The sequence below is a fragment of the Saccostrea echinata genome, unplaced genomic scaffold (genome assembly GCF_033153115.1).
Source record: "Saccostrea echinata isolate AGI-Se365-2 ecotype Australia unplaced genomic scaffold, CSIRO_AGI_Sech_v1 ptg000022l, whole genome shotgun sequence".
In the NCBI taxonomy this organism is placed as follows: Eukaryota; Metazoa; Mollusca; class Bivalvia; order Ostreida; family Ostreidae; genus Saccostrea; species Saccostrea echinata.
Genome location: NW_026889771.1, coordinates 1,007,604 through 1,024,308, shown reverse-complemented (window position 1 = coordinate 1,024,308; position 16,705 = coordinate 1,007,604). Strand labels below are relative to the sequence as shown.

The window sequence follows — 16,705 nt, the reverse complement described above, 5'->3', positions numbered from 1 at the left end:
AAAAGATGAATATTAGTACAACATAGGTGATGTTTTGGTTATAATTCGTCCTCCACATCCTGTAGGAAGAAAGTATCAAATAGATAGCCCAGTGTGGAAGGAGGCTGTATGTAAAACAACAAACAAAATGAGATGTCCTTTGTGTTATCTTTTGTCTTTGGTGTTACAACTTCTTTTTGGATATACAAATACTTGTACATGTACTGATCAGTGATTCTAGGTCCTATGATAGTAATCCTTCATTATTCATGCATAACTTATTTTTATATTTTGTTGATGTTCACGTATCTTTATAATTAGACAAGTATGTCTATGTTGTTACTTTTTAATCATTGGTGTTACTTGTCAGACTCCAAATGTAAAAAGAAATGAAATCCCAAGAAATATTTTTCTTAAAACAATATACTTTCATTAACATCTATAAGATAATGCCATTGTTGTGCTTTTTGCGGGGGAAGGGGAACAAATTTATTATTTCTTCTTAAGGTTTGAACAAAATGTCTTTTGTGTTACTTTTATGTCCTTTGTGTTATGAAAATATCCTTGGTGTTACTAAACCATTTTTCCTAAATTTATACTCTAAATCTTTCCACAATTTTATCAAAACTTGCTACACAATCCTGTTGTCTTCTAATACAAAGTATATCCGCAAGCCAGTAGTTCATGCTGAGGTAAAATGACATATGCTTAAGGTATATTTGTTAGAATAATCAAATTTTATAATTTTAACAACTTTCAGCTTTTTGTCATCTGAAATTTCTCTCTTAAGAACCCTCAATTTGTTTTGATAGAATATTTTTTATTAGGATGTTTAGATTATGATTCTAGAAACCTTAAATTTTTGTAAATTATTATTTTATTGCGACTTCTAAGTAAGTAACACCATGGACATTTATTGTTGAATGCATGTACTTATAATAGATTTTATAATAAACGTTGATAGAATTCTTAGTGTTTCAACATTATTTACGCACCTCTGATGTTTCATTACTAACATAAAACTTTAAAATATTTAGTTCTCAGAATTTATTTTCTCTAAATTCTGTTGATGGAATCTGGACAAAATTTGAGAATGACCCATATATATATATATATATATATATATATATATATATATATATATATATATATATATATATATATATATATGCGCCCAACAACGAATATCGGTACACATTTCATATGTAGAACCATCTTGTCTCTTATATAAAATGTTAATAATTTAATTTCAAACTACTAGAAAGAAATACAAAATTTGATATTTTGGTATTTGAGAGAAGGTAAAATAACTCAAACATTGTCTGTCTATATTTTTGAATACAAGTTAAGCATAGATGGGACTTCATTAATCAAATCAGCGTGCGCCAAATGCGCCGTTTGTCCAATGTGTCAGACTAAGTCTACGTGCTACCCATATCTTATCAAATGTTTTATTATGCCAATCCATGGTGTTTATATGCATTTTTTTCTGAGAAAGCGGCACACATAGTACATGTAATTTTTAAGACCTAGATTTGTTGCAACTTTTGCCTGAACTCGAATAACACGTTTCACTATGTTTGGTTCTTCTTCACAGTAAGTACTTTAATGCAATCCTAATTTTGTCCCATAAAGTGCTTTTTAGTAATTTCAAAATTATAATTCATCGGCATATTTCAGTAATATTTATTTATTCATTATTATTGAATAATCGTTTATAAAAATCATTTTAATTAACGGTGTAGGGGGGGGGGGGGGGGCTAACGAACGATTTAGATGTTGTAATTTTTGCATGTATTTATCATTGCTTACAAGGATACAGTAATATTATTCGACTCTGAGGTTTGTGGCCATCTGCCGCTGGTGCACCATATAGGTTTATGAAAACGTTACATGTTCCCAAATATGTGTTTTGAACTGCGTAGTGTAGGTAAATGCTGTCTTTGATAAATAATACATACAAGTAACTGATTAATTCTTTCAGTTAATGCAGGGAACAGGCACAGTTAGATTTCTCTTCCATCCGACAGCAACAACAACACTGACCGTCAACAAATTGTTACACCTGTTGACAGTAAATTTCTCATGTGAGGGATCGTCTCGCCGAGCTAAAGAGGAGAAAACGTACAACGAATTTGTTAAATACCTCAGGGATGTTTACGGTAGGTGAGAAACACACACACCTCTCATAAACCCTTACCCTTCCTCACGCGCAAAGAAAAATACCAAATTTATATACTAATATGTATATACTTAAAATTTATAAAATACATGTATTGTCCTTTATATAATACTTACAGAAACATAAGCACTCACGTCAGACGATTTAGCAACCCAAAATCACACATGTGCGCATGCACAACTTAGTCATAAACAGACACCTGTTGCAAACTGCTTGATTATTTTAGTAACACAGAAACATGAGAATTTAGTGCCTGCATTTAGTTGACATGATAATTAAAGATGCCCTTTAAAAACCCATTTATAAAAATATTTTCAGCTGGAAGAAGAGGAGACAACATTTCACTAGGAAATGTCCTGAATTTTATCACCTGTGTTGAAAATATTCCTCCACTGGGATTTGCCATTACACCATCCCTAACCTTCGTTGATGATGCTGGGCCATTTCCAACGGCCCAGACTTGTATCAACCGCATTATACTGCCCTCTGGCACCGCCGCGCTTAATCCGGATTTTCTGGATCTGGCCTTCTTGACATCGTCGGAAACCCACGGTCGGTCTCGCTTCTCTTACCTCTAAGTAAGAGAAGCGAGACCGACCGTGGGTTTCCGACGATGCCTTCTTGAATGCTCACTTCGGACATACGTAGAACAGATTTTGAATACTTAACAAGAGACTTGCATAGTAACACCGTTTTACTGTCATTGCATTCCGAGTATTTCCCACATGGGGAGCAAGCCCCTGTGGATGTTTTTAAAACATTTTTTCTTAATTCCTGTGTGTAGACCTGTTTTGTAGTATACGATTTCATTGGCGCATCATGTGTATTTGAACTGTGAAATTGATTGTTCCTCACATTCTACGTTTTGTACAGAAACTGATTTCTTTACTTGTATTACTCATAACACCTAATTACAGATGACTTGCATGCTTATTGTGCTTTCGACAGCCAGTCAGTTTATACAGCGTTGTACATGTAAATACAACTGTTTATATGATCTTCGAGGTCAAAGGTAATTAAGAAATAAACAACAATGTTAAAAAGTTCTCTGGGAAATGAACTTGGTTGGTCACGTGATCAAATCCTGTGAAGCCCGAAGGGCTTCTCAGAAGATTTGATCACGTACCAACCAAGTTCATTTCCCAGTGAACTTTTTAACATTGTTGTTTATTACTTTTATTTACATTTGAGACGAATGTTCTGAGTAGAACTGCATTTATTACACAAACGGCCCGCCGTATTGCTATGTTGTGACGCGCAATGACCTAGAAGCTGTTTGGTCTTGAGAGTTCGCCTCGCTCCAACATTTGAATATTTACATGGATGTTAAGCCGTCCAGTTCAGGAAATAACTGTTCGTAATGAAAAAAACAATGATCGCTACTGAGAATAATCTTACTATTATTGTATGAGTTCTTTATATATGAAGTCAAAAGCGGTGGTATCGTCTTCAGTTTACATACCTTCAAAGGAATTTCGGGTTAAAAAGGTAAGCGTGATTTTAGGCTAATTTAAACATTCTTCACACCGAAGAAAGATATAATGATCATTTGTTGAACGAAAAAAAATATATATGTTTCAATAATTTTATCTTTTTCATCGCTTTAACGGCTCAGAAGTTCCGAAACAGTGTCACTGTGACAGAAATATGTAGACAAGATATCGTCTCGCTGTGTGATTCGGTCACGCCATGACCTCTGACCCCCTAATAAGTTCATACAGAATTGAACATATTTTCTCTTCAATAGGTTCATCTAAGAAAAATATTTGCAAATGTAAATAATTAAACTTGATTAAAGTAAGGTTAAACACGACTAACAGTATAGCTGTATTTGTTTTGGAAGAACAGAAGGCACAAAGATGAGCATGAACTCATTTTTTAGTTTTGGAATAAAATACGGTTTGAGAACTTTTACTATTACTTTAATAAACACAAAAATCTCTCTTCCGTTGTGAAAATAAACATGATATCCTTTGAATACTACATATATTTTTATGTGACAAATCCAGTGGACATACGCCCCGATAATGTAGTGGTGTAATACAACCCCGCAACCAATTGTGTCCTGTTGGGAAGTCACATCAGATTAAATTAAAAGACAATTTGCTAGACAGAAGTAATTGTCACCAGTTCAAAGAAGTGGGGGATCAATGGGAAATATCGCTCAAGATAGAGAGTTGGGGATAATATTTTTATTGAAACGAATTTTACAGTTGGTCAATTTAATGTTAACCGAGGAGTGGAATTTAATTAGAATTTATATTAAACCACATCTTCAAACTATAAATAAAATCATAGAATGCACTGTAAATATAATCATGTTTATCATTAGCTCACCTGAATATAAAAATTCAATTTTCCTCAAGTCATACATTGTCAAACATTCTTTAACAAAATAGTTCTTCAGTTAGTAAATTATTATTTTGTCTAGACTGGACCAGAATTTTTATATTCGGCCGTAACATTTAATATTTAGATTTAGAAGTAATAATCTCCACAAATCAAACAGTTTAACATTGTCCCAGTGAATTTGTAACTGAAAGCTCAAGTGAGATTTTCTGATCACCCGTTGTCCGTCCGTCTGTAAACTTTTTCACATTTTCCAACTTCTTATCAGGAACCACTGGGCCAATTTTAATCAAACTTGGTACAAAGCATCCTTGGTTAAAGGTGACTTAAAATTGTAAAAATGAAGGACCAAGCTCCCTTACATAGGGAGATAATCAAGAAACACAAAAATAGGTTGTTCCTAGCTATCTTTCAATAATACATTGAATGCTTACAAAGCCGTTCATACATGTTGTAGTATCGTCACTTGTAAGGTACATGTAATCAGTAATCACGTAGAACAAAATACTGTGCTAGTGCCTCTCTCCAATTAGATGCATCATGCCAACCTCTTTGAATAAAAATCAAAGAGGCTTGTTCATCAAAGTCATGTGATCCACTTCTGGATGGAACTTTGCACTGTGTGCCTGCAAACTCTATATCTTCTTCATTCACTGACTGAAGACAGTTAAGGAATCCTGAAAAAAGAAAAATAAATTATGAGACATCCTTCCAAATTGAACAACAATAGTTAAGGTGTAAAGAAGTCTATATAATGTAAACATGCCAAGAAATCCCGTCCATTTTTCCACAGCGATGGAGTCAATAAAAGTGTAATTGATGCAAATCACCCATATTCCCCTAACGCTGGCGAGACAATTAACGGCAGCAGATTTGAGGGGGTGGATCCTAAGTTTTCCGTTTTCTTAGTAAAAGAAAAATAAACTTCTACCCCAGGAAGTAGCCTCCTATGCCCTGAAAAAAATAGTTCCTGTCAAAAACCTTTATTTATTTACAAAATATGTAAAATGCACTAGACATAGGTACCAAAATTGTAAAAATAGACTGGAAGGAAATAAAAAAAAAATTCAAAAGGAAAAAATAATAATTTTATAGGTATGGAACTACAATTGACTAAGTTCATTTTCATTGGTCAATTACCGGTATGATACCTTAATAAGGCGCGATACTTCCACAACAACCAAGTTCATCGTGCCCGATCTTAATTTATAATAGGAAAAAAATATTTTGATATATAAACACTGAAAAATTTGAAAGGCGTCTAATTTTTACCAAACAATTAATTAGTTCACTACAATTTATTTCACTTTCTTTTTCTTCTTTTTTTACTTTTTTAACCGCATATGATTTGCATGGAAAATCGCACCCCCCCCCCTCAAAAAAAACAAAAAACAAAAAACAAAACAAAAAAAAAAAAAAAAAAAAAAAAAACGGGAAAAAAAGGTGCAAAGGCTTCTAAATAATAAGTATTCTAGCTTTAATTTCAAACCAGTAAAACTTAAGATCCTTCCCTCAAAACTGCTGACATTAATTGCCTCGCACACATCTCCCTGGGGAAAAATCACCGATTAACGCTAATTCCGCTTTTATTGAGTTCGCTCTAAAACTAGAATGCGTACCTTTTCTTGGCATGTTAAATGTAGCTAAATTGTAAGCTTTCGAGTGAAATTTTAAGCATAACCTACATAAAGCAAAATCAGATTTCTGAAATTTCTGAAATTTTTATACCTTTCTCTTCAGGTAGCAAATAAAGTACTGTTGGTTTCCCATGGGGGCAAGCTGCATGCCTATTGTATGAAATAGAATGGTTGTTCCACTGTTCCACTAAGTTGTTCAATTCATGTTGTAAAAGTGGCATGAATGAAAACCGTATTGCATATCTACAATGAAAGACCTTCACATAAAATCTATTTTGTATTTAAAAACAAACACATAAATGTATGTTGGGATCTAAAAAGTGAACAATAACCTACATGTGATGCAGATTCCCCCTTTGAAAGGCACCAAAAACTTCTAGGTCCTTAAAAAAATGTATCCACCATTCCATTTGATGTCTTCGCATCATGCTCCACCAACATTCTATCCTCTGTTGAAACAAAAGATTAAATGACTCCGACAGAGAAAAACAGAGAGAGGGGGAGAAAGGGGGGTGATAGAGAGTTTGTCAATACATGTATCTTACCTGATTGAAAAGGGACCGAACGACCCTATAACTGTCAATACCAGTGAACATATCTTTTCCTTCATGTCGAAAGAGACATTGCAAAGCTCCCATTATTATATTTTCTGTGCCTGGATCACTTTGAAGAATAGTAGGACAACCTAATTAAAAGTATACGTACGCTATTTTACCAACTAGAATTACAAGGGACAGAATCCAAATTAAATTACTACCGTATGTATTGTATGCATTTTTCTGCAATCTTGGAATCGTAAAATTTATCACATAATTATGCACAAAGATCGCATTGTACATGTATTGTTTAAATCTAAAAACAAAATGCTTTTAATATTAGTTGTGTGAGAGTACATAGAATATTAATAGCTACCGGGGAGACAGGTCTGCTGGGGCCTTAAGGCGGCTCCAAACCCATTTTCACACATCCCAGCTTACCCTAATTCCTGGACCTCCCCCCCCCCCCTCCCGCATTGTCAATTCCTCAATTATCTCTTGTCCACCAACAGAAATTTTACCTTGCAATCTTCTCACACAATTCAGGAAATGTTGACCAACAATCGCTGGGTTGTTATTGGATGGCCCAACTACAAGCCACAATATCTTCCTAGAATAACTGTGGGAAGTATGCATGCAATAAATTGTTTATTATACCGAACAAGCAAACATAAACTTTCAAATTCGGCACTTCTCTCAAAATCACTTTCAATTTTAATGTGAAGATACTGAATCCCATGGACACAAAAAACAGTCAGCAATTTTGTGCCATGAACCAGATTTGTCTACTACTCTCAGTAGTTTTCGTTCAACGAACGATAACTATTGCGGGAAAATGCACTAGGTGAATGCCGACGACAGGGAAATATGAAGTTTTATGTCCCTGTCATGTGATAATCTAGAACCAATCAGATAATGCGTTGTAAAAAATAATTATAATGAGGTATAATAAACAGGCTCATTGCATATACGATATACCTGACGTCACAATAGCCGTAACAGCCCTGCAGGGCTGATATGGATCTACGGGCTGATACATAGGGAATATTACATACTAAAATCCATATCATATGTCATATCAGCCCGAGTGTCCCCATAACAGCCCGAGGGCCGAAGGCCCGAGGGCTGATATGGGGTCCGAGGGTGAACTTTTTTCTTTAAAATTTAATAAAGCAAATTTTAGGTCTTTGAAAACAAATTAAGTCCACAGATATTAGTAAAGAATTCTTTTACATGTGTATTTAAATAAAATCAAGTTAATTGACTTTTAAACTTTAAACAAACGTTACTTCCGGTTTGATATGAATTTTTGCCCGCCGGTCCGATACGTGATATGGATTTTCGGACCGGTCCTTGATAAGGGGTATTGTGACGTCACCCGTATCGCACAGTGCAGAATCGGTGTATTTACTACTCAGTATATGATAAAGATCAATATCACATCCCTAGTAAATTAAACCTTTAAAAAGCAGTACTTATGATAATACACATACATATAATTATATATTTTTAGTTCACATTCTCTTTAATTTTAAATTACTGTTCTTTGCTACAATAAGCTACGTACATGTCGGTAATCAGTGCATGATTATTTATATTTTATTTTATACGTCACTTGTAGATATCCGAAGATGCTCTTTCTTTGCGTTGTGTGTGCATAAAATTTACATGATTACATAAAAACAGCTCACCCATCTATACATCCATGTATTGGGAATCCATACGGTTTTAGCTTGTCGTATCTAAAATAAAAAAGAGAATATATTACGGCAAATTTAAGGAAAAGAATACATGAAACGATATTCAATTAATTGAGTGTAAAATTGAATGTACATATCCTACCCGTCCACATGCCAAATAAAGTTAGGTCCACACGAGTAGTAAACTTTCCTCATAATACGGCGACGTCTACGAAAACGAACACCAACAGGATCCAGATCTCTTAATATTTGCATGACTTTATCCCTGAAAAAAAATGTCTAAGAAAATGTATATGACTATAGATCAAACACATGTGTATAACATGTATGTATTTAATGACCTGCTCACAGGGAGAATTCGAATTAAACATAAGTTACTGCATATTGAATTTGAACCGCGTTCACACGGAGATTGTCATGCGAATTAATTTACCAGTAATTCGAATTAGTTTACTGCACCTTAATAAATTACTTCGCATTTTCTCCGTGTTAACGCTACGCGAGGCTAATTTGAATTAAATTTTGACGTGTGCGTATCGGCAGAATTAAGTTACATGCTACATATCGGTGGTCTGATAAAGGTAGTTTAATTAACATTTATTTTACTTAATCTACTGCAAATTAAATTCTCCTTGTGAACGGAGCATAAGGAACCAGTATACATGTACATGTATACCTTCTAACTGGAATACCCTTATGTTTGAGAATGTCTGTCATGTATCTGTATCCGACTGTATTAGGTACAGTTGTCAGAAGTTCCTGAAATAGGAAATGTGTGACATATGTGTTCTAAGAACATAAACTGCATTTTAAGAAATATGTGCATACATCTACCTGGTACTCAGAAGATTCAAGTCTCTAATTTACCTGAATATGTGCTCTTAAATCTGCGTCAGTACAGTTTGTCTGTCCTCTTCTTCGAGGATAGTTTAAGCGAATGAGGCGTTTGCATATAGCGTTGGAGCTATAAAGAATGTTATGAAAACTATAACTTATGATATGCATTTTTTAAACACCCGAAGAAACACCATTTCAATAAATGTATTGAAAGATTAAAGATATAATTACCTAAGCGTAATTGAGTGCTCCTTTTTCAAAATACGAGAAATTTCAGAATACGTCATATTCTTCTGAGCATATTTTACAAGCAAAGCGTCTAGGTGAAAAAGTAAATTAATGTTTTAGCAAACAGAAAAGAAAATATTATTCATATTTCTTTATGAAGAGATAAATAACAATGTTTTACAAAAACATGAAAAAGGCTCAAAAAGTACTGAATAATATATTACACACCGACAGAAGAGTCCATTCTTCTTTATTCTTCTTTAGCCTTGGGTTTTGAAGAATTCATGTCCTCTTAAAAAATTCATCGTTTCATATGTGCGTTTTATCTTGTGGAAAGTTTACGGCTTGGAATTGCACATGATTTCAATTATCTTATCAAAGTTCAGAATCAACATAAATATGTCAATCAGAAGGTTCTTTGTTAGAAAGTGTCATTTTCGTCAATTTGACAATTTCTCTGCACAAAAAGCAACAAAGGTTTCTGTGCATTTTGTACATAGTAGAATTTGTCAATTTGTACATGTACATTTACCAACAAAGGTTTTTGTGTATTATGTCTGTGCTAAATTGTTCAATTTTACATGTACACAAGGCAGTAAGTTAAGTTGTGATGTGGCGGCCGTTATCGGCCATCGTAGGATACACACATGTTCTGAGAGGAGTGAAGGTAGCGTATCGCTGTTCTTGTAACAAAGAAATCCATCTTTGGGTTCAGTTGTGTTGGAAATATACAGCGAGAAACCGGCGTGGGTTGCTTGGTGTGATTTAACTTTTCAAATAGATTAAAACTTCATTCATATACAACATTGGAAGAAGCTTTGATAAAGATACTTTTCTTTTAATAAAAAGCTGAAGATAAATGATAATGGAAAGATTTTTCTTCTTTTTTTCAAAACCAGATATTCACTGATTGCATAAAAACAAAAGAAATAATACAGATGTATTTCGTTCGTTTCTAAAACTGCTTAGAATTATACAGACCATGCTCATCACTATCATTGTGATAAAACACCTTTATGCTGTATATGCTTTGGACACTTCGAAGATCAACTCTCCACCAAACAACTTTATTTAGATATGTTCTTGCACAACTATTTCCATCTAATCTTTGGTCCGTGTTCCCGTCTACTGCCTCAGCAGCAGATGTATTTATGTTAGTACTATAAAATGTAGAACTTTGTTCTGCCGGTCTGTTTAGCGCAATGTTTTCTGTTTAAAAAAGTCTATGATTATATCTTCTCATTTGTTGATCCACAAAAACAATCTTTGAAAAATTTTGAACAACAAAATAAACACATGTATGGTCCGTGTTCCTGTCTACTGCCTCAGCGACTGATGTATTCAGAATAGTGGTGTAAAAGGTGGAACTTTGTTCTGCTGGTTTGTTTAGTGCAATGTTTTCTGTTAAAAAAGTCTGTGAATATATTTTTTCATTTGTTGATCCACGAAAACAAATTTTGAAGTACAAAATAACACATGTATATCCATATATACATTTCACTTTGAGTTTCTGATGTATATATCTAACTCGTGAGCAGATTTACAAAAAATTCTAATTACAAATCTACATCGTCATTTTTATTTATCATAACTATTTTGTATTGCATGAGACGCTGTAAAGGTTAAATAAAAGATTCCGTTTTTTTAAAATATGCAATTCCTGTAGATGCTGTTTAAATCAATGCAATAAATTTTCAATATAAACAATAAAAAAAATAATAGCAATAAATTGAATATACTTATTTAAGGAATAACTTTCTAGTTTGTTGGGTATGCCAGGGCATCAACGATAGTTGGAAAAGTGGGATAATTTGCATAACGGGCGAACACTTTACATCGCGACTCTTGAGCAAACGCTCTAGCCACTGCACCGCTGTCTAATAGATTTAAAATACACGAGGCACCCCATTGCTAATTTCAATAGTTTCCGCCCACTGACTACAGACAAAAAGTCAGCCGGTCAAGATTGACATACATATTAGGCTCCTGACCTTTCACTTGGCGAAATTTACATTCAGATGTAATTATCAGGAAATCAGCTCACCTAACTTTCAATGAATTATTACAGAGAAAACAATTAGAAATGTAAATATTTAAAAATATTTTATGTTTTACTATAGAAGGATAAAAACGGATATTTTCAGCCTTTTCTAGCAGTTTTGAACCTAGGAACTGAGGTCCTGCCATCCCAATAATGATAAGACGGAGATTCGTTCTTAAGAAGTGATACAAATAGTGTTTATGGTTAACTGTTTCCTAACATGAAGATTTCACAATTCACAACTCACAAGACTTCAAATTTATCATTAATTTCGACTAGAATTCATATCTAAGTGTAACAAAAGAGCTAATAGTTTTGACTGACCTATATTTGTAGCCATTTAAGAAACAGATCAACAAATGAAGAATTTATATTCAAAGATTTTTTATGATACCATGATTTTATACTACTGTACTGACACCATAATGTATAGATATGATGTTTAAAATAAATGCTTCCTTACCATATCCATGGCTTCTTGTAATCTGTCTTGCAACACAGATAAAAAATAATGACAGTCGCCATGATATACACGCATATTTTTTACGAACAGGAAGAAAATACTGTTAAGAGCGTGGCCTCTGTAAATGTGTGAATTAAAAATGGAAAATTTTGTACTACTTTAAATAATCGGAAAAAATATGAATTATAAGAAAAAAATATCCGTAAACAACCTGTAGCAATGACATATCTACAAGTTTAACAAGTTTCAATTTTAAGTATCTGAAGTACACTTAAAAAAAATTCACAGTGTTCTTATTCCTTATAAAATGTGTCATTTGTCTTTATTTATGCTATAATTTGTTGTGACATTGGGCATTTGTACTATAGACAGAAGCATCGAATTAATCTTCTATAAAAATAAAATGAAAAAAGAGGCCCATGGGCCACATCGCTCATCTGAACACGTTAGACAGAGATAAGCAATGATCAGTTCAGTACTAAAAAGTTTCAATATATAAATGGTCCCACTCTAACCCCCCCCCCCCGGAGATGGGGGGGGTGATGATTTGAACAAACTTGCTTCCATATTGATATTACTAATCATGGCTTTGCTATACTTAAGAAGATTTCTAAAGATTTTCCCCGATACATTCCTATGTAAAACTTTGTGGATCCACCATACTCCAGGAGGTCATAATTTAAACAAAATTGAATCTACACTACCCGAGGATGCTTCTGTATTAATGATACGAGGGGTGATCAAAAAGTTCGCGAACTAATTGAATTACTTCCTTAAAAGAAATAAAATGAGGTGTCTGTGCTCATTATTTTTTAAAGTAGTCCTCTCCGATTATAATGCACATCTGCCATTTTTCTGCCCATGCGCAATTCACGTGATCCAGGCGGTCACGTGGCATGCTCCGTGGCGTTCTGTTCACAGAAGCTAAAAGATTTTTCCGAGTCTTATATTTCTTAACATGCAAGTTATTTTTTATAACAAGAACAGTCCATCTGTCAGAAATGGCCAAATCTCGATCATAGGGTGGGTGGATAAAGATATCCCTTCCCAGAATTAGCATGGTGATCATCAAAACCCGAGTTCTCTGCCTCGGAAGCGTCGTTTATCCAATGTGGATAAAGTATGGGCGACCTCTTTTTATCATATCTCAAATGTTTAAAGTCTAAAGTAAACGATATTTTAGGGATTTAATAACTATATTATTGTTAAGATATTCAACTATTTTTCTAATTGTAACTTGGCGATCTTTCATAACAAATTGCTCAACTAAGGACACATCTTTTCCCCGGCTTGCTTTCGCTGGGCAACAGAACAAACATAATTTTTAACCATCTCCCTGCCTTTACTAAAACAATCGATCCAATTAATGATTGAACTTCTGGTAAGTCTTTTGTCTCCATAAACTTTGCACAAATTATCATATTCTACTGCAAAGGAATTTCCAAGATATAAATTAAACTTTACAGCCGTTCGTTGCTCGAGTACTACTGAGTCAACCATTTTTTGTCACAAGTCACAGGCACTTGGGGTATGGACCCCCCGCCCCTTTCCATTTTTTTTTCTTTTTAAATCTGGGGTCGAGTCACCTTTTTCCTATTTTTGTATTCTAATATGCACTGTATGTTATCAATAATGTAACTCTTTTGTCTCTATAAGCTGTTTTTAAATATATCGTTTTCGACTGATACATAAAAAGAGAGAAGGCTTGCAACTCTTTTCTCATCGTCTGCCTCACCTCGCTTAAACTTCGCCTGATTATTTATCGAAAGAATAAGGAAACATGTAATATGCATACATCAATAAATTCGTTATACATTCTTCTTCCTTTCCATATTTCCATTTAATTTTTATGTGCCCCCGATTTGTAAATATTTCGATTAAATCACCTGCATCTAGGGTAAATTTTGTTGATGTGCACCAGCTGGGACGGAAGTGCCCGGTATTTTCGGGTATCATCATTACGTGTAATGTCATTCGGAACAGAACAGAACAGAACATTTATTTTCTAATTTAGAGCCCATAACAGACAAGTATGAAATCATTACAATAATAAAGAAAAGATATGCCAATGGATAGTATAACAACTTGTAAATGACATTACTCATTTCAACAATATTGTACTATTTCAGTTAAAGGGAATACTATATATAAAACTGTATGACTACTACAACATGTTATCATTTATGAATTTGCCCACAGAATTAAGTGTTTCTTTGTCTTCAGTATTGAGTAACCAAAAAAGTTTTTGTTCATCATCTAATGCCGAGAAATTTGGAAATTTACTTTTAATTAAATGCGAGAAGGAATAAATCCCGAATTTTCTCTTCATATAACATGTAACGGTAAGTTCTGTGAATAACAAGATAACTTTAACTAGCAAATTCTAATGGATGAATATTAACTTTTAACAGACGACCTAGACAACCGAATTTCACAATATTGTTATTGTAAAGCCTGGATTTTTTTTTTAATGCAGAACATTTATAGAGTTACCGTTAGTGCACTTCCGTCCCATCTGGTGCACATCAACAAAATTTACCCTAGATGCGGGTGATTTAATCGAAATATTTACAAATCGGGGGCACATAAAAATTGAATGGAAATATGAAAAGGAAGAAGAATGTATAATCAATTTATTGATGTATGCATATTCCAAGTTTTCTTATTCTTTCGATAAATACTCAGGCGAAGTTTAAGTGAGGTGAGGCAGACGATGAGAAAAGAGTTGCAAGCCTTCTTTCTTTTTATGTATCAGTCGAAAACGGTTTATTTAAAAACAGCATATAGAGACAAAAGAGTTACATTATTGATAATATAAAGTGCATATTAGAATATAAAAATAGGAAAAAGGTGACTCGACCCCAGATTTAAAAAGAAAAAAAAATGGAAAAAGGGGGGGGGGGTTCCATACCCCAAGTGCCTGTGTCACAAGTCACATACATATTGACGTCATTTTCACATTGTGACGTCACAAACACGGAACAAAACATTAATAACACCTGCTATTTATAGAATATGTGTATGACTATATGTATGCCAAATTTCATTTTGATCTGAATTGTGGTTTTGTAAATAAAGGGATAGTTCGCGAACTTTTTGATCACCCCTCGTGCATTAAACAAACAAAAATTTGATGCATGGATTGATATATAATAATTGTACCATAGGACTGACCTGATGGTAAATTCAAATTTTACTTTGATGTTGCTGTGGTGTATTTGCCAGAAGAATCACAGTTGTTTTTAGTCACGCCCACTTTTTGGCATCAAGCCTTAGTGTCAAGCCCTTAACTGAAAGAATGATCAGTGTAAATTTCAGACCTTGGTTGCTGAATGAATAATGTTAATTTTCAGTCATAGTTTGACAGGACATACCTGCTGAATGAATGATGTCGTTTTACACAAACAACTTGAACAACTGCACTAAAAAGACTTCAAAATAAATGGATACAATTTATTCTGAAAACAAATTAAATCATTTTATAAATTCACATTTTTGCAATTTTTTCTTTATACATGTATTGTCTTATATATATTGTGTACTTCACATATGCTAAAAAACATTTTCAAACTTTGATTTTTACATAATATAATTTCACATTTCTTTAATTTCTGTGTACCTCACAAATTTTTACCAAAAATCCACATTTGATTGATTACACAGGAATTCTGCATTGTACTGTCAAAATTTAAAGTCAAGCACATAATTGTAATATGCAGCAACACCAGTGCAGGCAGATTTAGAACACATCCTCTCTGTGGATTCGGACACCCCCATTTAAACTTTCGCGCGTTTAGCAGGTGGTTCCAAAACATCCGAAATTTCTTCCAACATTTCTGCTGAAGGCCTCTTGTATTTTCTTACGCTTTCTAAGCAAGAGGTTCAAGCAAGCTTTTCTGATGGATGTTTGTCTGGCTTTTGATCAACTTACTTTACCGAGTTGTATGTTTCCTTTAAGAACCACAAAACTAATTTCAACTAAACTTCCATTGGCCAACATTGAGTAAAAGAAACCTTACATTTGCTCAAATGAAAGGCAACATTCACAATATAAATAATTAGTTAAGTGAAATATGCATTCAAACATTTACCTTTGCAACAAAAGCCAACAACAAGATGTAATTTACCGATGTGATATTCAGTTATCAATATATAAAGCCGTATTTTCATTCTTGAAAACATAAACAGTCCATCGATTGAGGTTATGATAATAGAGTTCATTTATCCATATAGAAAAATGACTCGGGCAAGCGTTGTAGTTTTGATTTGGTTTTCAAGCAAATTTATTTCATGCAGATAAAGTAGAAAAATGTGCCGAAGGTACTGCTCTGTTGGACCTGGATCTTGACGGTATTCTTCTAGGTTTTTTTTTCAGAATCCTGAACAAAATATAGTATTTACTACAATATTTTAGTGTATGTAGGTTGACGTTTATCATAAACTCAGCAACCGATTTTAAGCCATTATCTACTAGCAATGAGTGCAGAGCATTTTTAAATTTATTTTTGTAAATTCTGCAAGAAAGTCGTAAAATATCAATTTTAACATGATGATAATTTTTTTTTATTTTTTAATTTGCATCATATATCTGATTTAAGTAAAACATTAACCTTAAATGGATGGAAGTTTAATGAGAAAAAGAAACTCAGAAAAAATAAGATTCTTTTTAACTTATTTAAAAAAATAAATTTGAAAAAAAAAAATTCCCTAAATATTTTTCAGATGCCATTACTAGTGAAATCGACAGCCGAGG

The 16,705-nt window shown here is 33.5% G+C and overlaps 1 protein-coding gene across 1 annotated transcript; it reads right to left on the bottom strand.

Annotated features, from left to right (window-relative positions):
- Positions 1-4,917: 4,917 nt before the first annotated feature.
- Positions 4,918-9,525, bottom strand: LOC133190185 (uncharacterized). Its single transcript, XM_061325673.1, has 10 exons — positions 9,452-9,525; positions 9,251-9,347; positions 9,060-9,142; positions 8,526-8,648; positions 8,375-8,425; positions 7,205-7,302; positions 6,693-6,832; positions 6,484-6,596; positions 6,239-6,390; positions 4,918-5,187 (listed from the first exon to the last, which is right to left on the bottom strand). The coding sequence occupies exons 1-10, from the start codon at positions 9,505-9,507 to the stop codon at positions 4,994-4,996; spliced, it is 1,107 nt and encodes a 368-aa protein (XP_061181657.1). The 5' UTR covers positions 9,508-9,525; the 3' UTR covers positions 4,918-4,993.
- Between the last annotated feature and the right edge of the window lie 7,180 nt (positions 9,526-16,705).